Genomic DNA, 27,379 nt, shown 5'->3' on the forward strand with positions numbered 1-27,379 from the left:
CCATGGCATAACTTTAATTTTTGGGATTTTTTTATATATTGAAGAATGATTTAATTTTTACTATTTTACTCACATGCAGGGCTTTCTATATTTAGGGAATGTTTCTTCCTCATTTAATTGTATCATGCATAATTACTTTTGATGAGGGAAAGTTACAACCTCAAATCCTCGTTTACCGAGGAATCATTGTATTTCACACAGTTTTTGTTTGAGATATTATATACCAAGGGGATTGTTCATCCTTGCAGCATGTACAACCGTGCATGCCTCAGGTACAGAGGATTTTGTAAATTCCACGTTTTTTGATAGTTTAACAGCTCCTTTCACGACAATCGCGCATATATATTTATATATATATATTTTCATTTATAGCGGGAATTTCATTTCATCAAGGAAAGGCATAAACCTTGGACACAACCGCATATATCCTTTTTAAAATTAATTTCATTTTTCTGGTGGGACTTACAATTTCATCAAGAAAGTTATAACCTTGGACATGTCCGCATATATCGTTTTTTTTTTTTTTATTTATTTATTTTTTTTCTGGCGGGACTTATATTTCATCAAGGAAGGTTATAACCTTTTTTTTTTTTTTTTTTTTATTTATTTCATAGTTGTACTTTAATTTTTTCCGTAAAGGTATAACCTGAGATATCGTTTTTTCGTAGTTCCTTTTTTCCTAGGTAAAGTATAACCTGAGATATCATTTTTTCGTAGTTCCTTTTTTTTTCTAGGTAAAGGTATAACCTGCAACATAAATTTTTTGTAGCTCCTCTTTTCCTAGGTAAAGGTATAACCTGGACATGACTGCGCTTTTCGTACCTCCTTTTTTCTTAGGGAAAGGTATAACCTGGACACGACCGTGCTTTTTGTACCTCCTTTTTTCCTAGGAAAAAGTATAACCTGAGACATCGGTTCACAAAAATAAGTTTTCAAAATATTTTCTGGTTCTTTTTCCAATTTTAGATCGTGACACGTGTTTTCAAACCGAGGAAATTGTCTTCCTCTTTGTACTTTTCAGCTGAGAGGGAACCGACTTCCTCCGTGATTTCATAAATCTCGTTTAATTGCCATTTAACCTTAGCCTCAATGGTTTATGTGTTTTGCCCGCTAATACACTCATAGCTTGCTAATACATTCATTAGCCCGATATCTCTGTCAATCTCTCTGATAAATGTCACAAACTCCCCCTAAAAGGAGGCTAGGACAGTGCCCCTTACAGAGGACTTTTTAACATGGAATTTAATGAACCATACCCTTAGTTCAACAAATCATTCAATTGCCCGCAAATACATTCAATAGAGAGGGAATCAACATCCTCACTGGTTTCTTATTTCTGCCCGCAAATTCTTTAAATTTTTTCTTTCGGTTTGTTTCGACATTTTTCGTAGATTTATTCCGATATTGCCGCTTAAAAATGTAAGGGTATAGATATCGTCATATATTTCAATGTTGCCCGTTTATATTAGATATCCTCGTAGATTTCATTCACTGTTGCCCGTTTATAAGATATTCTCGAAGGTTTTATTCAATGTTGCCCATTTGTAATAGATATGGTTTCATTCAATATTGCCTGTTTATAAAATTAATATCTCTATAGGTTTCATTCAATGTTGCCCATTTATAATTTTTGAAACCTTGAGGGAATCGCCAAAAATGCTGACGTAAAATTTGTTGGACACCCTGTTTTTTAGGGGAGTATGCCTTCTTCATATCACTAATCACACTTTTTAAATATATATATATGTATATATCATATATTTCACAAGTATCTCATATATTCTCATAAATATTTCATACATGCTCATAAACAATGTCCTCCTCTCCCGAATGTATTGTTTAGCAATGTATTTGTGGTTAATGTATATAGGGAACTTAATCGTTAATGTATCCAGGGAACTTAATCATTTGTATATATATAGGAAACTTAATCGTTATTGTATACAGGGAACTTGATCGTTATTGTATACAGGGAACTTGTATCGTAATCGTAAACGTATACAGGGAACTTTATCCCACCACGGGGCCACCAATGTCGTGCTCCTTGTTTACGAATAAATATAAATATGTATAAGTAAATGGTAGCTGTGGCCAAGATAACTAGAATAACAAGGAACACGAACAAACGTATGTACAAGAAATTATCACTTCACATTTGGTGGTGAATGAGACTAATGTTTCCTAAGTATGTGACTTTTAATATTATGTGATATTAATTTATATTCAAAATAGATGACTGTGATGTGTACGAGTGTGCGGGTGTTGGAGGCTGGACTATGTTTTAATTGGTACAGACCTTTCTCTGGTTTGCGAAGATGCTTCAAGGTTCATGATACACTACTCGAGTCACGAATAGACTGTTTAACGTTAATATGAATAAATTGAAATTCCAGATAAGACTGAACTTGACACTGGGTTAATTTCTTAAGAGAGAAGACTGAAGACTGAAATTTACACTATTGCTTGCTATAAGAAAACCTCGGAATGATATGGGCTCCTCCTACAACTTATTATGATTGGTTAAGATTCTCTATACCACAAATGACCAATGGGAACACATGCCTTTTTCGTAAACATCCCATCACGTGTCCATTTCAGAAATGTAACTTCAGCAGAACAGCATATGACTCGAGTGTTTTTTTATGGCTCAAGAAGGGCCCAGCGTGTGATGCGTCATGCCCAGCATGTGATGCAATGACGAAAACTAATATCGACTAGTATCACTGTCTAGTATCAACCTCTAGTATCAACTAGTGGTGATGGTGTTGGTGGTGTCATCAAACCAATCACCACATCTCTCTCTCTGTCTCTGTCTCTCTCTCTCTCTGTTTCTGTCTCTGTCTCTCTCTGTTTCTGTCTCTGTCTCTCTCTCTCTGTCTCTCTCCCTCTCCCCCCTCTCTCTCTCTCCCTCTCCCCCCTCTCTCTCTCTCCTCTCTCTCTATCTCTGTCTATCTCTCTGATGAATGTCACGAACTCCCCCTAAAAGGAGGCTAGGACATTGCCCCTTACAGAGGACTTTGTAACATGGAATTTAATGAACCATACCCTTAGTTCAACTCAGTGGCAGGGTTTGAACTGCCATCACCTTAACCTCTGCTGCAAGTAATGATGCTCCAAACTGCTTGGCCAGCCAGCAACCATTTATATATATATATATATATATATATATATATATATATTTTTTTTTTCTGTCAAACTCCTACTTCACTTTATGTTTGCTCTCCTCTTTGCCTCCCTCACCTTGTGCTTTGCATCTTTTTTCTCTCTATACAGACATGCATACATATACCAGAGGCTTTCCCCCCCCCCCCCTTATAAGGGAGTTATCCAAAAAACAAAGGCATAAAACCATTCCCACCCATTCCATCCCTATTACACTCCCCTCCCCTCCACCCACTTCCCTCCCTCTCATCTTGGCACCTCCTGGATGATGGGTCATCCCTGCATCTCGCCCACTGCCCTGGGTCAGAAACATTGTCACAAGACACAGCCCATCCATAGCAAGGCTGCTTCATTAAATCTGAGACCTCCCCTCTCCTTCCCCTCATGCAAAAGAGAAGACGGGGAGTATTCCCTTTGGGCTGCGTTAAATTATTTCTCGTACGTACCCCCTCACCCCCCATCCCCCCACCCATTCCATTTCTCTCTATACCTGACATATATTCCTCAAGTTTTACTTTGCAACCAAACCTCTTTTACTTTGCAACCAAAGCTCACTTCTCTCTTCCATCACTGCCTTCTTTATTCCATTATCTGCTGCCACTCCTGTTTCCTCCCATCCTCTTCATCCCACATATCATCTTTGCACACTTTATTAATTCCTCCTTGAAACATACATATACATACATATACAAAGGCTTTTTCCCCCTTACAAGGGAGGTAGCCAAAAAGGAAAAGGCATGAAATCATTCCCACCCATTCCATCCCTGAATACACTCCACACCCCTCCACCCTTCCTCTCATCTTAGCACCACCTGGATGACGGGTCATCCCTACACCCTGTCCACCGCCCTGGGTCAGAAGCAGTGACGCAAGACACAGCACATCCACAGCAAGGCCGTTTCATTAAAATGGCGACCCCCTCTCCGTCCCCCCATGCATAAAGGAGAAGACGGGGAGAAATCCCTTCGAGCTGCGTCAGAATTTGCTCACACATACTAACTCCCCCCCTCCCCCCTCCCATTCCACCTCATGCATCACAACATCATCCATATACAACCATTCTCCACTCACCCCTGTCTTCTGTCCTCTCCCGTCCTTCCTCCACAGACATTCCCCTCTTCCCTAAAGCCCCCTTCACCCCATCCATCCACCTCATCCTAGGACGCCCCCTCATGTTCACTCCCTCCACATCTGCCATCCACACCTCTTTTACTAGTCTTTCTTCACTCATTCTTTCCATGTGTCCAAACCATCCCAGTACTCTTTCATCAACCCTATCTCCCAACCCCCTTTCCACCCCTGTTCTTCTCCTCACCTCCTCATTTCTCACTCTATCTAGCCTAGTAACTCCCATCATACTTCTCAGACACCTCATCTCAAACACATTCAAACTCCTTCTCTCTTCCTCTCTTATGTTCCGTGTTTCTGCCCCATACAATGCTGTTGGCACAATCACTCCTTCATATAGTCTCCTCTTAGCATCCATTCCCAAGTGTCTATTCCTCATTACACTTTTCAATCCATCAAAGCATTTACTCGCTTCTCTCAATCTACATTCTACCTCCACCCTCACTCCACCCTTTCCTGCCACATTTGCACCCAAGTATCTAAAACTATCCACTTCCTCCAGTCGCTCTCCCTTAATGCTCACTTCCAGTCTACTGCCACTTTCCCCCTTTATACATCTCATCACCTTAATTTTACCCACATTTATCTTCAGCTTTCTTCTATCACACACTCTCCCAAACTCTGTCACCAACTTCCTCAATCCCTCCTCCGATCCTGCCACAAGCGCAGTGTCGTCTGCAAACAACAGCTGGCTCACCTCCCACTTTTCTCCATTTTCTTTAACCATCTCCAATCCCTGACCCACTACCCTTGCATTTACCTCTTGCACCACCCCATCCTTGAAACATACCCATTCTTTTACTCTAGTTTCCCTGCTATCCTTCACCACCTGCACTTCTTTCAGCCTTTCCTTGTCTCCTTTTCTTTATCCCTCTCATTTAATTTATTTACCCTCAGCACCTCCCTACTTCCTTCCTTTTCTTCCTCCTCCATTTTTTTGCACTCTCAATTTTCCTTCCACCAGATAATGATCTGATAATTCCCTACTCTCTCCCCTTAAAACATTAACGTCCAGAACTGCAGGTATAACTTTTGTTGCATTCATTTGGTTGTGCTTGTGTGATGTAATGAGATAGGTGGATAAGGTTGTGGGCTATTGCACAGAGCTATGTACTTAAAATTTTTATGTGATGTACTCTGGGAAGGATGCACATGGAAAGTTTATTGTAAGCTAATTCTCACTTTTTTCTTCATTCTTTCAAGACACCCACATCCACAGCTGAGGAGGAAGTACAAATACCGGTTTCAGTCCCCAAATAACAAAAATTATGAGGTATCACAAGTTGAGTTCTTAACAGAGAAGCCAGAGAATTACATGTGGAATCAGCTGGACAACTATATCTGCTTCCGAGGCGAATCACCTGACTTTCCTCTTGTTGATGTTAGTATAACTTTGTATGAATATATAATTCATATATTTTTGTATGCAAGAGTGGTGAAAGGCCAGTTATTTTTATTTCATCTATGAGGAAAACTACAATTAAATATTACAATAGACAGACCAAATTAGGGTCTCAAAGACATTTGTTGATGATAATAGATTACCTCAAGTTTTGCTGACAATAAACTTGGAACCCCATAACACCTAGTAGTGGTTCTTCCCACAGATCTCCCTGGGAAGAAATTGTCTTGTATCAGTGTGGGACTCTTTCTATGTCACCAGCCGAAAGTAGGAATAGGAGAGCAGCCACCACGACTGTGCTTACTCAGCAAGGTTCCAGCCAACCAGGAAAACAAACATAGACCATAAAAATATATGCAGAAAGAAAAATATAGAAAATAGAGCCTTCTCCCTGTGATAGAAATAGGCCCTAAATTGCAGGTCCTAGCTAGGCCTGTTTTCTTCCACTCATATCTCTTCATTGTAGAATTTTTCCCAACTTAGCTTCTTGAATTTTTTTTCTTAAGTTTTTCAAAGTCCGTTTTACTATATACCAGTCTCTCCTTTCTGTATTTCTCATTTCTCTCAATATATATTACCTCCGTTAGTTCTAGCTCAAGTAATATGTGGTCACTCTTCCCACTTGGTGTCTTGTATTCAATTTTATCCATAATTTCTCTCCACCTTTCATTTGTTACTGAACAATATCCTTAAAAAATACCTTATCCTTTTCATGATCTATTATTCCATTTCTTCTTGAGTTGTCATATCTTTTCCTTGCCCATACTTCCTCCAGTTTTCTTGGTCATTGCCTTCATTTGTTCATTCAGCTCTTTTATGGTTGTACTATTTGTGATATCTTTGCTTTTTAATTCCTCATTTTCACATTGTACCTCAACCAGTTCTTTTTTAGGGCACTCACTTCTCAATTTATTTCAGCATTTGCTTTCTTTAATTCATTAATCTCTGTCGCTATGCTAGTTATTCTTCAATGCTTGAGATTTGTGCATGTTGTATCTGGTACTTTGTCTTGCCATGTTAGGCCCAGGATTCTTTAAAGACACTATATGTGGAAGGCCTTCAGAGCTTTTATATGTCGTCTGTAATTGGTCCAGGTTTCTGAGCTGTAGAGTAGGGTGAAGATGCAGATGGCTCTGTAGACAGATTTTGGTTTTGGTTCATAGGTTTCCATTTTTAAATACCTGAGTGCATAGACAGCCAAAAGATGCATATGTGAGTGTGAGGGCGAACAAGGAACTATGTTCTCTCGGCCCTGAAAAGTAATACCAGTTCGGGTGCTACTGGATCTGCTGGGGCTTTAATTAAACATCAAAAGGAATCAATGGATTTAAAAGAGTTAACGAATACAATAAACCATCAAAGTGTACAATACAATGTTGTAGAAGGGAACATCTAATACGAGGTGCTCAGCACCTCCGTATCGTAACTACAGTAGCGATGTCCGGGTGCGTATGGACGAACCGTTCCGGCCCAATCGGATGCGGCGTGTCTTGAGAACAGCAAAGGTGAGAAGACCCGACGTCGAGTAGCCTGCGACTGGAGTAATGAAGACTTGGGATTGGCGTGGCAGTGGGTAGTCTTCGCAGGACGTCTTCTGACCAAGTTCTATTCGACGTTGGGGAGGAGGGGTATATATACCCCTGAAACTGCCGACGTGGCCGCTCCACGCAGGCGCAGTCTTCTCAGGCTTCAAAAGTTCGAAGCTGACTTGCTCGTTGAACTGGCGTGCAAACAAGCCGATTCGCCGAGGTGGGGAGCCAAACGACTATCAGTGCAGCCGCGATGAATTTACTTGTGGCCAGGGGAAGGGGGATGGGCCCTTACAGTGAGGTGGATTCTTGACTGAATTTCATAGTTTATATTGTGTTTTGGTGTTATTATGCTTTGTGACCTCAGCTCAGTCTGCTTCGTGACCTCAGCTCAGTCTGCTTCACGACATCAGCTCAGTCTGCTTCGTAACCTCAGCTCAGTCTGCTTCGTGACCTCAGCTAGAGAGCTCATTTTCTGTACAGACACCAGCTAGTCAGTCTGCTTCGTGACCTCAGCTCGTTTTCTGCACAGACACCAGCTAGCAAATACCTGTGAAATTTATATCTCTGAATAGTGACAAATGATTGTGTTGTGTTTTTGTAATTGTATACGTATAGCACTATACAGTTACAGATATAAGATAATGTGTAGCATTCTATTTAGAATTAAAACAGTATTCTGTTACTGTACTCCAAAGGTAGGAGTAATAGTATAAGGTAAGCAGAGTAAGCTTTGTGTATTTAGTTTATTAGAGACTGCTTTGGTTTCTTTTGATGATTTATATTTTCTCTTTGCCATTTGTATTGCTGAAGGAGGAGTGAAATGGCTTGTGAAGGTTGTGTGAACCTGGAGGACTGTCTCAGGATGTGTGAGGAGGAAATTTGTCTTCTCAGGCATGCGCTCTGTGAGAAGAGTGAATCCTCCCCACAACCCAAAGAGCGTTCCACTTCTTCCCCTTCTGTCACTGCCGAGAGTGAGTGGTGCTCCGTGGGGTCCCGTTTGTCAAGCCTGCGTTCGGTAAGCGGGTGCCCTGTGGAGCAACCGTTGGGTCTATTCAGTTGTTTTGCTCTGCTAGAGGATGAAGTGGCTGAAAATCAGGAGTTCTAGTTGGTGGGGGACTTCATGGTGTGAGGCTATGACGACATCCTGCAGCGGAAGACTAAACGATGTTGCAAGCTTGTATGTCAACCAGGCTGTGGGATCGCTGATTGTACCCAGACCATCAGGGAGCAAAGACGAATGAACACAGTTATGATTGTTCATACGGAAAGTAATGATGTGGGTAGGGTGAGATCAGAGGAAATTGTTTGGAATTACAATGTCCTCCTTCAGGAGATAAAGGAATGTGGGAGCTGTCACGTAGTTTGTGGCATCCTCCTGAGGATCTACGCAGGCTCGTGTTGGAACAGTAGAGCCATAGGGATCAATGAGAGGATATCATGATTGTGCACACAACTGGGATACCACTTTCTTGATCCTTGGTATCACTTTTCCAGGTGTCATGACCTTTATGCTTCTGATGGGATCCACCTTACCCGCAAAGGCAAAGATGTTCTTACAAACCTCATTGTGGGAGTTTGTAATGAACTCATTCCTTTTTTGGGGTAGAAGCCCAAAGGGAAGGGAAAATAGAGTGTACTGGGGAAAACAGAGTAGAGTATAGCATTGATTTAGAACAATATGCCAGTATAGGAACAAATATAATTTTAGGATACAATATCAGTAGAGGACAAAATGTTACATCAGGATGTAATGTCAAAGGACAAAATGTCACAATGGGATGTAATGACAGTGGAGGACAAAAGATCACAATGGGATGTAATGCTAGTGGAAGACAAAATATCTTGATGGGATGTAATAATAATGGAGGACATGATATCATTATGGCATGTAATGATAGTGGAGGACAAGATATCATGGTAGGATATAATGTCAGTGGAGGACAAAATATAATTTTGGGAAGGGATGCTGGACAGAATGTCAATGACGGACAAAATATCACGATGGGTAGTAATGACAGTAAAGGACTAAAGATCACGATAGGATGTAATGATAGTGGAGGACAAAATATCACGGTAGGATATAATGTCATTGGAGGACAAAATATAATTTTAGGAAGGGATGCTGGACAGAATGTCAATGAACGACGGGAGGCCGATGTGAAACGCGGTGACGTAGGGGGCAAAGTGTACAAAAGAGATTGGATGACTGTGTGCGACCAGATGTCCATGATGGGGAAATGTTAATTTTGATGGGAGAAATGATAATGAGGCATTGAATGTCAATGAAGGACCAAATATCACTATAGAGCAAGGTGTCAATAAAAAACAAAATTATAATGTAAGGCATGATATTGAAACTCAAGATGTGTCAAAAAGAAATAATCGCGAGTTTCTTAAAACCATGTACTTAATCTTGTAGTATTAGGAATAGATTTCAAGAAATACAGGTGTATGTCAAAAGCGAAAATCTCGATAAGATAGGAATAACTGAGACATGGTTAAATGGTAAAGAGTTTGAAGCTGAATTTAATATTGTGGGATTTACACACTTTCATCAGGATAGAAACCACAAGAAAGGTGGGGGTGTTCTGTTGTATGTTAAAAACAATGCCCATGCTTGTGTTTTAGAGAAAGTGAAACAGGATGTATATGATAGTTTGTGGGTAGAATTAACCCCCAAAAAATGGACAAAAAATGAATGTAGGTGTAATATATAGGCCAAAGACATTATCATTAACAGACGACAAACTGTTATTTCAAGAACTGTCTAGTTTCTGCAACTGGGATTTATTGATAATGGGTGATTTCAATTTTACTGACATTGTTTGGATGACCCTTGAACATGGCCATATAGGTTGTCGCTTGATTGATTTTCTTGGTGACAATTACTTAGTACAGCATGTAAAAGAGCCCACAAGACATGGAAACTTACTTGATCTATTCAAAGTGAATTCCAAACTGAAACCTGTGAAAAGTCTAGGGTAAACTTACTACGGTAAATATAACAAAAGAAAAAATTAAAAGGTGTATAGATAAACTCAAAGTTAATAAAACACCGGGGCCTGACGGTGGTTGGCATCCAAGAATCTTAAAGGAAATAAAAAATGAGATTGTTGTTCCATTAGAAATTATTTTCAAGAAATCCATCATATCTGGAGATGTCCCAATAGAATGGAAGCTAGCTAACGTTACTCTCATATTCAAAAAAGGTGACAAAAAGAAGCCAAATAACTATAGGCCTATAAGTTTGACTTCAATCATAGGAAAAATAATGGAAACTATCATCAGAGATGCTATCGAACATCATTTAGAAAGTAACCGTTTGATAAATGATAGCCAGCATGGTTTCAGACGGAAACGTTCTTGCGTCACTAACTTACTTGAATTCTACAACACAGTTATCTCGAATTATGACAAAAGAAACAATATATATTTAATATATCTAGACTTTGCAAAAGCTTTTGATACCGTCCCACACGAAAGACTACTTACTAAATTAGCTTTACACGGAATAAGTGGTAGCCTATTAAGTTGGACTAGTAATTGGTTGAATGGTTGAAAACAGAGAGTTGTTTTAAATGGAAAAACTTCTAGATGGAAAAATGTTACAAGTGGAGTTCCTCAGGGTTCCGCTCTTGGACCACTTCTATTCATAGTATATACAGGTACTCCTCGTTTAACGACCTACTCGGAGTAACGACGGGCTTTATGACGTCGTTTAACGTAAATCTCCCGAAGTTACGCCGTCGTGTACGATAATTAAGTTGACTGAGGCAAATTTGTATGATGTTATAAATGAACTTGTACGGTGGATATTAGCTGTGAGGTAAAGTGTTCTGAAGCTTAGGTCTACATTACCATCCTGCAAGCTGCAAAAACTACCTGGGGTACAGTGTACAGACGCTTCTCAACTTACGTTTTAGTTACGCTCCGAACGGCCGAACGTAAGTTGAAAATGAACGTAAGTTGTTACTGTACTATACATCCGTAAATTCTATTACCGTATCTTATAAAACACCCCTAAATCATTAATTATACACGTAACATTGTAAAATAATAACATTAATTTCAAATAAATTAAATTCAAGCAACATAAATTGAGATGGTGCAGGAGTAGGATGAGGCAAGGCATGTTCAGTTTGTCGTTTGTGCAATGTAAACAATGGACGCAGCGTCTTGCGCAAGTATCGTTTGAACTACGGAGAGCGCGCTAAACTAAAAAATTCACTCATTTTTTTTTTTTTTTTTTTTTTTTTTTTACAGTCAGTTCAAACGTAAAATCGAAAAAACGTATAACGAATGAACGTAAGTAGAGGAGCGTCTGTATACCGGTATTGGTAAATTTTTAGTTTCGACCATGGGCGCAATATAACAATAGAAAATTAATTATTAATTTTGTAAATTATAATGTATCAACGTAATATGCAATTTTGTGAGCGTAAATGAAAAAAAAATGCTAAAACAGATTTCGTAAGTAACGAAGTCATGTCGGACGAATGGTACACCATGTTTGTTATAATAGATGCCGATGTCGAAGAAATGAAAGATGATAAATTAATTCGTCTAACCTAAACTAAACTAACCTAACCTGTGTTTAATAAATCATTACCTGCAAATTAAATGTCATCCGGCTCGTCCTCGTTCCTCGTTGTCGTCGTCGTGAGACGTTGGCAGACGACAAGATGGCGTCCCGAGCCTATGCTACCGACTTCGTTCATTAGCATATTTTCTTGTAGCAAGGTATATTTTACTTTCATTTCCGCCCACTAAATTGCATATTACGTTGATACATTTTAATTTACAAAATTAATAATTAATTTTCTATTGCTATATTGCGTCCATGATCGAAACTAAAAAAATACTCCGGTATTCAATATGGAATGTCAGCATACGCGGATTTGGTCATATACGGTAATTTTAGGAACCTAACCACGGTAAATAAACAGTAAATAAAGCTTTAATGTACTGTATAAAAGAGGGAAAATGCACGAAAATAAAGATACATGTATTGCTGGACATTGTACATACAGTACATGTACGTATATGTATACACTTTCGCTTAACGACCAATTCGGTTAACGACGGCGCGCTGGTCCCAATTGTCGTCGTTAAACGAGGAGTACCTGTATAAATGATATAGACCATGAACTAAAATCACTCAAAACCAATTAGATATTCAAGAAGATTTAGATAAATTACAGCAATGGTCTGAAAAGTGGCTAATGAAATTTAACACAAGTAAATGCAAGGTAATGCACATAGGTAAAAATAACAGTAAGTACAATTACAAGTTATTTGGAAATTCGTTAACAAAAGTGGATAGTGAAAAAGATCTCGGCGTAATTATCAGTAACGACCTCAAATCATCCAAGCAGTGTATTTCAGCCTCTGAGAAAGCAAATAAGATTCTAGGACTGATTGCACGATCTTTTGATTTCAAAAGTCCATCACTCATTAACAAGCTATATAAATCGTTAGTTCGTCCACATTTGGAATATGCTGTTTCCGTATGGTCACCGAATCTCATTAAAGACATTGACAGACTGGAAAAAGTACAACGGCGAGCCACAAAACTGATTCCAAATATCAAAAATAAATCATACGAAAATCGACTAAAAATATGAATCTGTTTTCCCTAAAAAAGCGTAGACTCAGAGGTGACTTGATACAGGTCTTTAAGATTTTAAAGGGAATTGACAACATCAAAAGTGACAAAATTTTCACATTGAATGAGAATCAGACAAGAAACAATGGTCTCAAACTGTCCAGAAATAGACTCAATTTGGAAGTAGGTAGAAACAACTTTGCCAACCGTGTGGTTAATGAATGGAATAAACTTCCTGCACAGGTAGTGCAATGTAGTTCAGTTCGAAGCTTTAAGAATCATTTAGATAAACACCTAAGCAAGATGCTGTAAGGATTATAATTTTTTTCATATTATTTGTTTTTGTTTTGTTATCATTTGTCTCTGATTTTCATTTATTATTAGTTATATGTCAATTTATTATTATTTACTATTTACCTGTTTGCTTAGTATTTTTATATACCTATGCATTTATTTATGTATTTTATTTGTTATTTACATTATTATAGTTTTTATTTATTATTTTATTATTATGATTTTTTTTTCGCATCCGACCTAGATATGGACCAGGGGGTCTCCTGTCAGCGTGCTCCGCCTTTGTAATCCTTCGTAATCCTTTGAAAGCATGATAACTGATGTAGAAGTCAGTGAAACTGTTGCAAATAGCGATCACAACTTAGATTCAAACTACTAAAGATTTTTAGAATGGATACTTGTGTTTCTAAAATACCTGATTTCAGTAAAGCTCAGTTCATAGGACTATGTCAGGAGCTTCAGCTTACAGATTGGGAGGCAAAATTAAGCGAAAGACCTGTAGATCAAATGTGGGAAATATTTAAAAATACGCTCACTAAGATGATTCATACTTATATTCCTTTTAAGGACAGATGTCCCCCCAAATCAGGCTCGTTCAAAATGGCTTGACAAAGAAACTGAAAAAAGTATTGCTAAAAAGAAACAGCCTTATAAGAAATATAAGTGCTTGGGTACATCTAATGACTATTAAAGTTATGTATTAATACAGAGATTTAAAAAAGACAATATAAAAATGAAAAGTCAATACGAAATGAATATCGCTGATAAATCCAAAGAGAATCCCAAAGAATTCTATAGTTACACTAGAGATAAAAAGGTTGTTAGGAATCACATTGGTTCACTGTTATCTGCTGATGGTCAACTTGAATATTCAAATGAAGGAATGTGTGATATTTTAAACAATTATTTTAGCCCAGTATTTGTAAATGAAACACCTTAAAGTGAACTCCAAACTGAAACCTGTGAAAATTCTAGGGTAAACTTACTCACTACGGTAGATATAACAAAAGAAAAAATTAAAGGTGTATAGAGAAACTCGTACATACATACATATACCAAGGCTTTTTCCCCCTTCCAAGGGAGGTAGCCAAAAAGGGAAAGGCATAAAAACACTCCCACCCATTTCATCCCTAAATACACTCCACACCCCTCCCACTCTCCCTCTCATCTGAGCACCTCCTGGATGACGGGTTATCACTGCACCCTGCCCACCGCCCTGGGTGAGAAGCAGTGTCGCAAGACACAGCACATCCACAGCAAGGCCGCTTCATTTAATCGGCGACCCCCCCTCTCCGTCCCCCCTTGCATATAAGGAGAGGACGGGGAGAAATCCCTTCGGGCTGCGTCAAAATTTACTCACACATACTACCCCCCCCCCGCCCCCCCCCCGCCCATTCCTCCTCATGCAATCACAACATCATCCATATACAACCATTCTCCACTCACCTCTGTCTTCCGTCCTCTCCCTTCCTTCCTCTCCCTTCCTTCCTCAACAGACATTCCCCTCTTCCCCAAAGCCCCCTTCACCCCATCCATCCACCTCATCCTAGGACGTCCCATCATGTTCACTCCCTCCACATCTGCCTTCCATACCTCTTTTACTAGTCTTTCTTCACTCATTCTTTCCATGTGTCCAAACCATCCTAATATTCTTTCATCAACCCTATCTCCCAGCTCCTTTTTCACCCCTGTTCTCCTCCTCACCTCCTCCTTTCTCAGTCTATCCAGCCTAGTAACCCCCACCATACTTCTCAGACACCTCATCTCAAACACATTCAAACTCCTTCTCTCTTCTTCTCTTATGTTCCACGTTTCTGCCCCATACAGTGCTGTTGGCACAATCACTCCTTCATACAGTCTCCTCTTCGCATCCATTCCCAAATGTCTATTCCTCATTACACTCTTTAATCCACCAAGGCATTTACTCGCTTCTCTCAATCTACATTCTACCTCCACCTTCACTCCACCTTTTCCTGCTACACTTGCACCCAAGTATCTAAAACTATCCACTTCCTCCAGTCGCTCTTGCTTAATGTTCACTTCCAGTCTACTGCTACTTTCACCCCTTGTACATCTCATCACCTTACTTTTACCCACATTTATCTTTAGATTTCTTCTATCACATACTCTCCCAAACTCTGCCACCAGCTTCCTCAATCCCTCCTCTGACCCTGCCACAAGCGCAGTGTCGTCCGCAAACAACAGCTGGCTCACCTCCCACTTTTCTCCATTTTCTTTAACCATCTCCAATCCCTGACCCACTACCCTAGCATTCACCTCTCGCACCACCCCATCCATGTATAAGTTGAACAGCCAGGGCGACATAACGCATCCTTGACGAAGTCCCACCTTTACTTCAAACCACTCACTCTCTCCATTTCTAATCTTGACACAAGCTCTACTACTCTCATAAAAACTCTTGACAGCTCCCAAAAGCTTTCCTCCTATCCCATAAATCTGCATAACCTCCCACAGTGCCTTTCTGTCTACCCTATCATAAGCCTTTTCCAGATCCATAAAAGCCCAAAAAACATCCTTCCCCTTTCCTATAGCTTTCTCACATATCTGTCTTACCACAAAGATCTGATCTACACAACCTCTACCTGTCCTAAAACCACACTGTTCCTCACCAATTACTCCTTCTGTTCCTCTCCTAATCCTCTCAATTAAGATCCTCCCATAAGCCTTCCCTACTACACTTAACAGGCTAATCCCTCTGAAACTACTACATTCACACTTGTCCCCTTTTCCCTTGTAAAGAGGAACTATACAGGCACTTCTCCAGTCCTCCGGTACTCTACCCTCTCTCCAGCAAACATTAAATAACCTCACCAACCAGTCCACCATCACTGAACCTCCCTTTTTCAGACTTTCTGCATGGCATCCATCCAGACCAGGTGCCTTACCTGCTTTCATCATCTTTACAACTGCCTTCACCTCATCCTTCCCTATTTCTCCTCCATTCTCCTCACTCATCACTCTTATTTTCTTCGCATTTCCCACTGCAGCTATCTTTCCTTCCCTATCCTCCTTCACATTTAGCAACTCCCTAAAATATTCTGCCCATCTTCCCCTTACTGCCATCTCTTCCATTATCATCTCTCCATCTGTACCTTTTACCTTTTCTTCCCTACTTGATTCGCCTCCTCTTCCTCTCTTAATTTCTTTCCAAAACATCTTTTTATTACTTTCAAAATTTTCTGTCATACTCCTACACCATTTCACATCTGCTCTCCTCTTTGCCTCCTTTACCTTTTGCTTTACTTCTCTTTTCTTTTCTTTGTACGTCTCATATGACTCCCCCGTCCTCTTTTGTAACCAATCTGTGAATGCTCGCTTCTTCTCTTCTACAACCTTCTTTGTTTCCTCATCCCACCATTCACTACCCTTTCTTCTATTTCCCCCTGTCCTTCTTGTTCCACACACCATCCTTGCACACTTTAAGACTCCCTCCTTGAACCATCCCCATTCCTCCTCCACACCCATCTCTGCTCCATCCTTTACTCCCTCCCACTCCTCCTTCAGCTTCTTTTCGTACTCCTTTTCCTTTTCATTCAAGGAGTTCACTCTAAGAACCTCCCTACCTTTTTAAATGAGTGCATAGAGGGTTTAGGAAGAAATGTCAATGTAATAGTACTGGGAGACCTTAATGCTAGGGTGGGAAATGGTCCAATCGATGGAGTGGTTGGGAAGTGTGGAGTTCCAGGAAAGAATCATAGTGGAGAGTTGATGGTGGAAATGTGTCTAGAAAGAGAGTTGATGATAGCAAATACAGTGTTTCGGAAGAAAGTCAAGCATAAGTACACATGGGAGAGGGTGGTGGAGGGAAGGGTGGTAGATAGAGCGCTAATGGATTATGTAGTGGTAAATAGGATTATGATAGGAAGAGTTAAGGATGTACATGTGCTAAGGGGAGAGGGTGGGGGAATATCAGATCATTTTTTGGTGGAAGGTAAGCTGAGAGTGGAGGATAGATGGAGAAAGAGGAAAGGGACAAAATAGAGAAACTCAAAGTTAATAAAAGACCAGGGCCTGATGGCTGGCATCTAAGAATCTTAAAGGAAATGAAAAATGAGATTGTTGTTCCATTAGGAATTATTTTCAAGAAATCCATCATATCTGGAGATGTCACAAGAGAATGGAAGCTAGCTAACGTTACTCCCATATTCAAAAAAGGTAACTAAAAGAACCCAAATAACTACAGGGCTATAAGTTTGACTTCAATCATTGGAAAAATGATGGGAACTATCATCAGAGATGCTATCGAACATCATTTATAAAGTAACTGTTTGATAAATGATAGCCAGCATGGTTTCAGATGGAAACGTTGTTGCGTGATTAACTTACTCAAATTCTACAACACAGTTATCTCTAATTATGACAAAGGAAACAATATAGATTTGATATATCTAGACTGTGCAAAAGCTTTTGATACCATCCCCCATGAAAGACTACTTACTAAATCAGCTTTACACAGAATAAGTGGTAGCCTATTAAGTTGGACTAGTAATTGGTTGAATGATCAAAAACAGAGAGTTATTTTAAATGGAAAAACTTCTAGATGGAAAAATGTTACAAGTGGAGTTCCTCAGGGTTCCGCTCTTGGACCACTTCTATTCATAGTATATATAAATGAAATAGACCATGGACTAAAATCTACTGTTTCCAAATTTGCTGATGATACAAAACTGTGCGGAATGGCAAAAGATCACTTAAACCATTTAGATATTCAAGAAGATTTAGATAAATTACAGCAATGGTCTGAAAAGTGGCTAATGAAATTTAACACAAGTATTTACCTAGTTGTATTTTGCGGGAAGGGGAGCTATGCTCGTGGTGTCCCGCCATTGTATCTTGTAGTGTCTAGTTTGCTTTTAAACTCATGAATGGTTTTTGCGCATACTATTTCATTATCCAGTTTGTTCCAAGTGTCCAAAACTCTATGTGGAAAACTGTTTTTCTTCAGTTCTCTTTTATAGCTTTGTATTTTTATTTTCTTTCCATGTCCTCTTGTGTTTCTCTTGTCCCAGTAAAGTAAGTGCTCTCTATCAAGTATCTCTGTACCTTTTATGATTCTGTAGATGGTCAATAGGTCACCTCTCTCTCTTCTTTGCTCCAGTGTCGGTAACTCCAGTTTAGCCAATCTCTCCTCGTATGATAGGTTTGCAAGTGCAGGTGCCATTTTTGTAGCTGCTCTTTGGATTCTTTCTATTTTCTTTATATTCTTTTTGGTACTGGGGGACCACAATGTCGCCGCATACTCTAGTCTAGGCCTTATCAATGTAACCAATATTTTTTTTATCATGTCTTTGTCCAAGTATGCAAATGCCACTTTCATTGATCTTAGCAAGTAAATGAAAAGTAATGCACATAGGTACAATTACAAGTTATTTGGAAATTTGTTAACAAAAGTGGATAGTGAAAAATATCTTGGCGTAATTATCAGTAACAATCTCAAATCATCCAAGCAGTGTATTTCAGCCTCTGAGAAAGCAAATAAGATTCTATGACTGATTGCACAATCTTTTGACTTCAAAAGTCCATCATTCATTAACAAGCTATATAAATCGATAGTTCCTCCACATTTGGAATATGCTGTTTCTGTATGGTCACCTAATCTCATTAAAGACATTGACAGATTGGAAAAAGTACAACGGCGAGCCATAAAACTGATTCCAAATATAAAAAATAAATCATATGAAAATTGACTAAAATATGAATCTGTTTTCCCTAAAAAATTGTAGACTCAGAGGTGACTTGATACAGGTCTTTAAGATTCTAAAGGGAATTGACAGCATCAAAAGTGACAAAATTTTCACACAATGAGAATCAGACAAGAAACAATGGTCTCAAACTGTCTGGAAATAGATTTGATTTGGAAGTGGGTAGAAACAACTTTGCCAACCGTGTAGTTAATAAATGGAATAAACTTCCTGTAGAGGCAGTGCAATGTAGTTCAGTTCGAAGCTTTAAGAATGATTTAGATAAACACCTAAGCAAGATGCTGTAATGATTCTCATTTATTTTATATTATTTGTTTTGTTATCATTTGTCTGTTCGTTTATTAGTATTTGGTTGATTCTCATTTATTATTAGCTATACAACCACTCCTCATTTAACGACGACAATTGGGACCAGCGTTGCCGTCGTTATCCGAATTGGTCGTTAAGTGAAAGTGTATACATATACGTACATGTACTGTATGTACAATGTCCAGCAATACACATATCTTTATTTTCGTGTGTTTTCACTCCTTTATACAGTACATTAAAGCTTTATTTACTGTTTATTTACCGTGGTTAGGTTCCTGAAATTACTGTATATGACCAAATCCGTGTTTGCTGACATTCCATATCAAATACCGGAGTATTTTTTTAGTTTCGACCATGGGCGCAATATTGCAATAGAAAATTAATTATTAATTTTGTAAATTAAAATGTATCAACGTAATATGCAATTTTGTGGGCGGAAATGGAAGTAAAGAATACCTTGCTACAAGCAAATATGCTAATGAACGAAGTCGGTAGCATAGGATCGGGACGCCATCTTGTCGTCTGTCAATTGATGGCCTCGGTACTTCCGACTACCTCGCCAGGTATATTTTCTTGAAGGAATGTTATGGTGCGGAGATACATGCATTCCTTCAAGCTGCAATAACTTTGTATACCCCGCAAGCTGAGAGAGTGGTTGAAAAGCCCGCCAACGTCTCTCACGACGACGACAACGAGGACGAGCCGGATGACATTTAATTTGCAGGTGATGATTTATTAAACACATGTCAGGTTAGTTTTGTTTAGGTTAGACTAATTTATCATCCTTTCATTTCTTCAATGTAGGAATCTATCATAACAAACATGGTGTACCATTTGTCCGACATGACTTCGTTACTTACGAAATCTGTTTTTGCCCTTTTTTTTATTTCCGCTCACAAAATTGTATATTATGTTGATACATTATAATTTACGAAATTAATAATTAATTTTCCATTGCTATATTGCGCCCATGGTCGAAACTAAAAATTTACCAATATCGGTATATACTGTAGCCCAGGTAGTTTGTGCAACTTGCAGGATGGTAATGTAGACCTAAGCTTCAGAACACTTTACCTCACAGCTAATATCCACCGTACAAGTTCATTTATAACATCATACAAATTTGCCTCAGCCAACTTAATTATCATACACGACATCGTAACTTCGGGAGATTTACGTTAAACGAATATTGGTCTTGTCATAAAGCCCGTCGTAACTCCGCGTCGTTGCTAACCAAGTAGGTCGTTAAACGAGGAGTGGTTGTATGTCACTTTATTATTATTTACTATTTATCTGTTTGTTTATTGTCTAACTATACCTATGCATTTATTTATGTATTTTATTAATTATTTACATTATTATATAGTTTTTATTTATTCATTTATTTATCATTATTATGAGTTTTTTTTTTTGCATCCGATCTAGACATGGACCAAAAGGTTTCCTGTCGGCATGCTCCACCTTTTGCCTTTGTAATCCTTTGTAAGATAGGTGAACAGTTTGACTTGTTTCAGCTGTACACCATTGATTTGAAAAACAGGGGATGGGACACTCACCCACACACTCCTATTTGTATCATATAAATATATTAATTTTTATATTCCTGCAGCAATTGAAATACTGGAGATGTCGTATTCTGATTGTACCAGAATGCTATCGGTTAACTACGAAGACCTTAGTGGACAAAACAGCGAACAAGGGAGCTCATTACAATATTTATAGTCTCCCATCACAGGAAGAATTACAAGTAAGTTTGATGATTTTTATGTTTTACTAACTGTCCTTCAATGAAATGCATGTGCATACACTTAAACAAATCTGCCAAAAATCAAGGTTAAATTTAAAGAATTCCTCTGGTTGAACTCAGAAATATTAAATGATAAAAAGGGTGATAATATAAGACAGACATAATCCCATGAAGCTCCACTGGCTACATACATATCTAATTGTAAATAGAGCAGGTCCTGACAGCCAGAGCTACACCCAAGTAGTGTGACAGTGGACAGTGTGACCACTCGCTTCTGAGGTGCTGAGATGGGAGGGGTGGTTGTACAGGATTTTATTTGTGCATTGTGTTGGTATGTGTTTTGTTATTAATCAAAAAACACCCAAACTTATAAGTTGCCTGTTTCCCCACAGAAGTCTCAGTGACATTACTTTCAACTGGCTGCCATAAATCAAAGAAGCACCTGGTGGTCAAAGTGAAGGGTCAATCTCTCTCTTTCTCTCTCCCTCTCTCCCTCCCCCTCTGCCCTACTCTCTCTCTTTCTCTCTCTCTTTTGATGGAGAAGAAAGATGCTTTTCTTCATTGTCCTTAATTGCCCAAAAAATATGTCATAGTGGTTATATGTGAATGATATTTTGACACATCCCTAAGGGATTTCTCCCCATCTTCAATGTTATTGCATGAGAGGATGGAGTAGAGGAGTCACTGATTAAATGAAGCAGCCTTGCTGTGGTGTGCTGTGTCTTTCTGCATTGCTTCTGACCCAGGGCGATGGGCAAGATGCAGGGATGACCGGTCATCCAGCAGAAGCCAAGATGAAAGGAAGGGAGGGAGGGGTGGTGAATGGGGATGGAATAGAATTATGCCTTTTGACTTTGGCTACTTCCCTTGTAAGGAGGAAAAAACCCTTGGAATATGTATGTACATAAAAGATAATAGTTTGTAGAAATAATCAAAATCTGAAAAGGTTGCATGACATCATAACTGAAGACCAGCCAATCAGAAGAAGAGACATGATGTCATGACTGAGGATAGCCAATCAGAAAAATCGACATGACGTCACAACAGAAGACTAGCCAATGAGAAGAAAAGGTGACATGATGTTACAAAAAAAAAAAAAAAAAGTGACATGATGTCACAAATTGTTTACTGTGTTATAGAATGAGAGAAAGATGTGTTATTTTGTTGAACAGAATGTTAAGTTATTGAATGAGGAGCAGCTAGCGCTGAAGGCCACTATTCTGGCTATGCCGGGACAGGCACTGCCTGGGGCTTGGGGGGGGAATCACCACACATTTTGTTGATTGTCCTTACTCACTTCTTATTCATGTGTTCTCTTGTTTGCATTTTTTCATTTATGACTTAGTTAACAGGCCTATTTACTATCAGTTCATTATCTTGATACATAGCAGTGGATGTCTATGACTAGGACTTTGCGTTGGTTTAATTTTTTGTTTTCTTCGTGTGTCTTTGATATATTTCAAGTTTAGGTTTTTTACATTTGTTGATTTTACTGTTAATAACATACATATACCAAAGGCTTTTTTCCCCCTTATAAGGGAGGTAGCCAAAAACAAAGGCATAAAAACCACTCCCACCCATTCCATCCCTATCATGCTCCATATATGTATGTACCATATGTATATGCATGTACATACATACATATACCAAGGCTTTTTCCCCCTTACAAGGGAGGTAGTCAAAAAGGAAAAGGCATAAAATCAGTCCCACCAATTCCATCCCTGAAAACATTTCACACCCCTCCACCCTCCCTCTTATCTTAGCACCTCCTGGATGACAGGTCATCCCTGCACCTTGTCCACTGCCCTCGGTCAGAAGCAGTATCGCAAGACACAGTACATCCTTAGCAAGGCCACTTCATTAAATTGGCGACCCCCCCTTCTCAGTCCCCCCATGCATAAAAGAAGAAGACGGGGAGAAATCCCTTCGGGCTGCGTCAAATATTTCTAACACATACTACCTCACCCCCCATCCCCCCACCCATTCCACCTCATGCATCACAACATCATCCATATACAACCATTCTCCATTCACCCCTGTCTTCTGTCCTCTCCCGTCTTTCCTCAACAGACATTCCCCTCTTCCCCAAAGCCCCCTTCACCCCATCCATCCACCTCATCCTAGGACATCCCCTCATGTTCACTCCCTCCACATCTGCCTTCCATACCTCTTTTACTAGTCTATGCATGTCTACAAGTATATGCATGTACCATTAATAAACTTATCTGAGGTTTGGAAACCAATGAAATGAAAAAATTACAAATATTCAGTTGAGTTTTACTTCAACTTTACATGTATACCAGTTTGATGCAAGAGAAACCTGTGGCAATGGATTGATTGATTAGTTGTTGTTGTTGTTGTTGTTGTTCCCTAGACTGTCTGTCCGAGCAGTCCCGTCTCCCCAAGGAATGCCACAGCCGAAACTGGGTTTTCCCACAAATCCTTTATAGAGATTATGTTGTGTTGTTTGCATGCATGATTGTGTATAATGCAGTCTTCCATTATGTGTTGTATGGTATGGGGTGAAGTGTTACATCCTGGGCAGCTGTTCACACTGCGGTCATCCAGCCTCTTCTGGTAGCTTAGAAGTGCTGGGTGGTGGCCGCACCGCAGTCTGGCCAGGTGGACTCTGTCCTTTCGTGAGAGTGAGGATTCAGAAGGGTGGATATCAGGGGGTCTGGCATGCAGCAGTGTGTTGTCTCTCAGTGTATTTACCTAGTTGTATTTACCTAGTTGTATTTTGCGGGAAGGGGAGCTATGCTCGTGTTGTCCCGCCATTGTATCTCTCAGTGTCTAGTTTGCTTTTAAACTCGTGAATGGTTTTTGCGCTTACTATTTCATTATCCAGTTTGTTCCAAGTGTCTAAAACTCTATGTGGAAAACTGTTTTTCTTCAGTTCTCTTCTATAGCTATGTTTTCTTAATTTCCTTCCATGTCCTCTTGTGTTTCTCTTGTCCCAGTTTAGTAGTTCTTCTCTATCAAGTATCTCTTTGCCTTTCATGATTCTGTAGATGATCAGTAGGTCGCCTCTCTCTCTTCTTTGCTCCAGTGTCGGTAGCTCCAGTTTAGCCAATCTCTCCTTGTATGATAGGTTTGCAAGTGCAGGTGCCATTTTTGTAGCTGCTCTTTGGATTCTTTCTATTTTCTTTATGTTCTTTTTGGTACTGGGGGACCACAATGTCGCCGCATACTCTAGTCTAGGCTATATCAATGTAACCAATATTTTTTTTATCATGTCTTCATCCAGGTAAGCAAAAGCCACTTTTATTGATCTTAGCAAGTTGTAAGTCTCCCCGACAATTTTGTTAATCTGTGTATCATAGGACAAGTCATTTGTAATGGAGCGGTGAGTGATATGATTATGAATATATTTCCGGAGGCTGGTATTTGGTGGTTGTGGAGGAAGAGAAGAGAGTATCTGTGTGTGATACTACACTCCACTCTGATTGATTAGTTGAATGATCTCCCTGTTGTTCATCATCAAAAGCAATAGAAACCCTCCTCTCCATTTGCAGGTGCAGCTCAAAGGGGCTGATACTGGGTATCTAGAGTGGGCCCAAGATTTCTCTTCCTCAACTTTATTTGTATTTGTTCCTCCTTTTCACATTACTATAAGCTGATAACATGTAAACTGTCCCACATTATTACAACAGAGACAACGGTCCAAAGTGTTTCCACAAAGGGATTTATGGGAGCACCTATTCACTTGTCTATCTATATATTAATACTGTACATAAATACATATGCCAATGGCTTTTTCCCCTTATAAGGGAAGTAGCCAAAGTCAATGGTATAAATCCACTCTCACCCATTTTATCCTCACATACTCCACTCCCATTCACCACCCCTCCCTCTTTTCTTAGCTCTTCCTGGGTGACAGGCCATCCCTGTATCTTACCCACTGCCCTGGGTTAGAAGTAGTGTAGTAAGGAGCAAGACACAGCACATCCACAGCAAGGCCGCTTCATTTAATCGGTGACCCCCTCTTCATCCCATCATGCAGAAAAGAAGATGGGGAGAAATCCCTTCAGGATGCATCATAATATCATTCACACATACTCCCCCCACCCTCCACCTACTCCCTTCCATGCACCACAGCATCATCCATACACAACCATTCTCCACTCACCCCTATCTTCTGTCTTCTCCCTTTCTTCCTCAACAGACATTAACCTCTTTCCCAATGCCCCCTTTACCCTGTCCATCCATCTCATCCTTGGTTGCCCCCTCATGTTCACTCCCCCAACCTCTGCCTTCCTCACCTCTTTTACTAACCTTTCTTCATTCATTCTTTCCATGTGTCCAAACCATCCCAATACTCTTTCATCAACCCTGTCTCCCAACTCCCTTTCCACCCCAACAACTAGCTTATCTCCCATTTTTCTCCATTTTCTTTAACCATCTCCAATTCCTTGTTTTACCTAGTTTACCTACTTTTGTTATATGGGAAGGGGAGCTATGCTTGTGGTGACCCGTTTTTGTATCTCGCAAGTTCAAGTTTGATCCAATTTGTTCCATATATCTATCACTCTGTGTGGGAAGCTCTTTTTTTCAGGTCTCTTATGTAGTTATCCTTATTGAGTTTCATTGCATGTCCTCTTGTTTTTCCTCTGTCCCACTTTAATAAGTCCTTTCTATCAAGGCATTCTTTTCCTTTCATAATTCTGTAGATGGTTAGGAGGTCCCCTCATTCTCTTCTTTGTTCCTGGGTTGGCAATTCCAGTTTGACCAGTCTTTGTTCATATGTCAGGTTTGAAAGTGTTGGGACCATCTTTGTCATTGCTCTTTGTATTCTTTCTAATTTTATTATATACTTTTTTTTACTGGGTAACACTGCATATTCCAGTTTTGGCCTTATCAGTGTTTGTACTATTTTCTTGATCATTTCCTTATCCACGTATTTAAAGGCCACCTTTATTGATCTCAACAAATTGTATGTTTCTCCGACTATTTTATTGATATGTTTATCTGGTGACATATCTTTGGTGATGATTACTCCTAGGTCCCTTTCAGAATTTACTTTCTTTACTTCTTTTCCATCAATTTTATACTGTCCTGATATTCTCTTCTTGCTTTTTCCAAATTCAATTATACTGCACTTCTTGATGTTGAATTTTACCTCCCATCTCTTGTTCCACTCTGAGACTTTGTTCAGATCACTCTGCAATGAGTCACAGTCTATTTTGGAGTTTATTCTCTTTAATAATTTTGCATCATCCGCAAAGCAGTTCATGTAACTTTCAATGCCTTTGTCCATGTCATTTACTTACATAGCAACCATTATTGGAGCTAGTACGGACCCCTGTGGGACACTACTACTTATTTCTTCCCATTTTGAATATTTGTCTCTGAGCACCACTCTCATTTTTCTTCCATGTAGGAAGTCCTCCATCCAATTCAATAGTTTTCCATGTATGCCTCCTATTGTTTCCATTTTATATAGTAATTTTCTGTGTAGTATTTTATCAAATACCTTTTGTAAGTCCAGGAATGCTTACTTTACCCAGCCGTCCCTTTCTTGCAATATATCTATCAATCTTGAATAGAAACAAATTAAATTAGTGGTACATGATCTTCCTTGTCTGAATCCAAATTGCCTTGGGTTCAGTATATTATTCTCCTCCAGGTATTTTGTCCCTCCCACTTGAGTCTTCCCACTTGAGTCATAAGAGGTGACAAAAAATGGGATGGGGGATAGGAATAGGAGTCCTGCTACCTGAAGCCCCAAAGGGAACATTCCTAAAAAAAGTAAAGGCATAAGTGGGTCTAGTAGTTTTCCAACCAGTACCCTAAGGTTTGGGTCTTTTAATGTGTGTGGATGTGGTACAGATGAGAGTAAAAGGGAAGAGATAGGCAGTATGTTTATAAGAAGAAAGGTGGATGTGTTGGGTTTGAGTGAAACTAAATTGAAAGGGAGGGGCAAGTGTGAGTTTGGGAGTGTAGCTGGGAGGTTCTCAGGAGTGAAGAGAGGACGAGGGAGAGAAGGGGTGGCTATACTAGTAAGTGAAGAGAGAGGTAAGCATGTAGTGGAGTGGAAGGAGGTTTCTTCAAGGTTGATGTGGATGAAGGTGAAGCTGGGAAGGGAGATGTGGGTTTTTGTAAATGCATATGGGCCTGGTAGTGAGAAGAGCATAGAGGAAAGGGAGGCTTTTTGGGTAGATTTAAATTAGTGCATAGAGAGATTAGGGAAAAATGTCAGTGTAGTTGTATTGGGAGACCTTAATGCTAGGGTAGGAAACAAACCAATAGATGGAGTGATTGGAAAGTATGGAGTTCCAGGTAAAACTTGTAGTGGAGAAATGATGGTGGAGATGTGTCTTGAAAGAGAGTTGATGATAGCAAATACAGTGTTTAGGAAGAAAGTCAAGCATAAGTACACATGGGAGAGGGTGGTGGATGGAAGGGTGGCAGATAGAGCGTTAATGAACTATATAGTGGTGACCAGGAGTATGGTAGGAAGAGTTAAGGATGTACATG

At 39.5% G+C, this 27,379-nt stretch overlaps 1 protein-coding gene across 5 annotated transcripts in view; it reads left to right on the plus strand.

Annotated features, from left to right (window-relative positions):
- Window positions 1-27,379, plus strand: part of Iml1 (GATOR complex protein Iml1) — a 376,817-nt gene that overhangs the window by 118,695 nt on the left and 230,743 nt on the right. For all 5 annotated transcript variants that reach the window (XM_076201722.1, XM_076201726.1, XM_076201724.1 and 2 more), the window contains exons 19-20: window positions 5,494-5,671; window positions 20,765-20,902. In XM_076201722.1, coding sequence (XP_076057837.1) covers window positions 5,494-5,671; window positions 20,765-20,902 — 316 coding nt within the window. The remainder of the gene's footprint in view (window positions 1-5,493; window positions 5,672-20,764; window positions 20,903-27,379) is intronic.

Source organism: Oratosquilla oratoria, chromosome 18 (genome assembly GCF_046742065.1).
Source record: "Oratosquilla oratoria isolate Oo_2021 chromosome 18, ASM4674206v1, whole genome shotgun sequence".
In the NCBI taxonomy this organism is placed as follows: Eukaryota; Metazoa; Arthropoda; class Malacostraca; order Stomatopoda; family Squillidae; genus Oratosquilla; species Oratosquilla oratoria.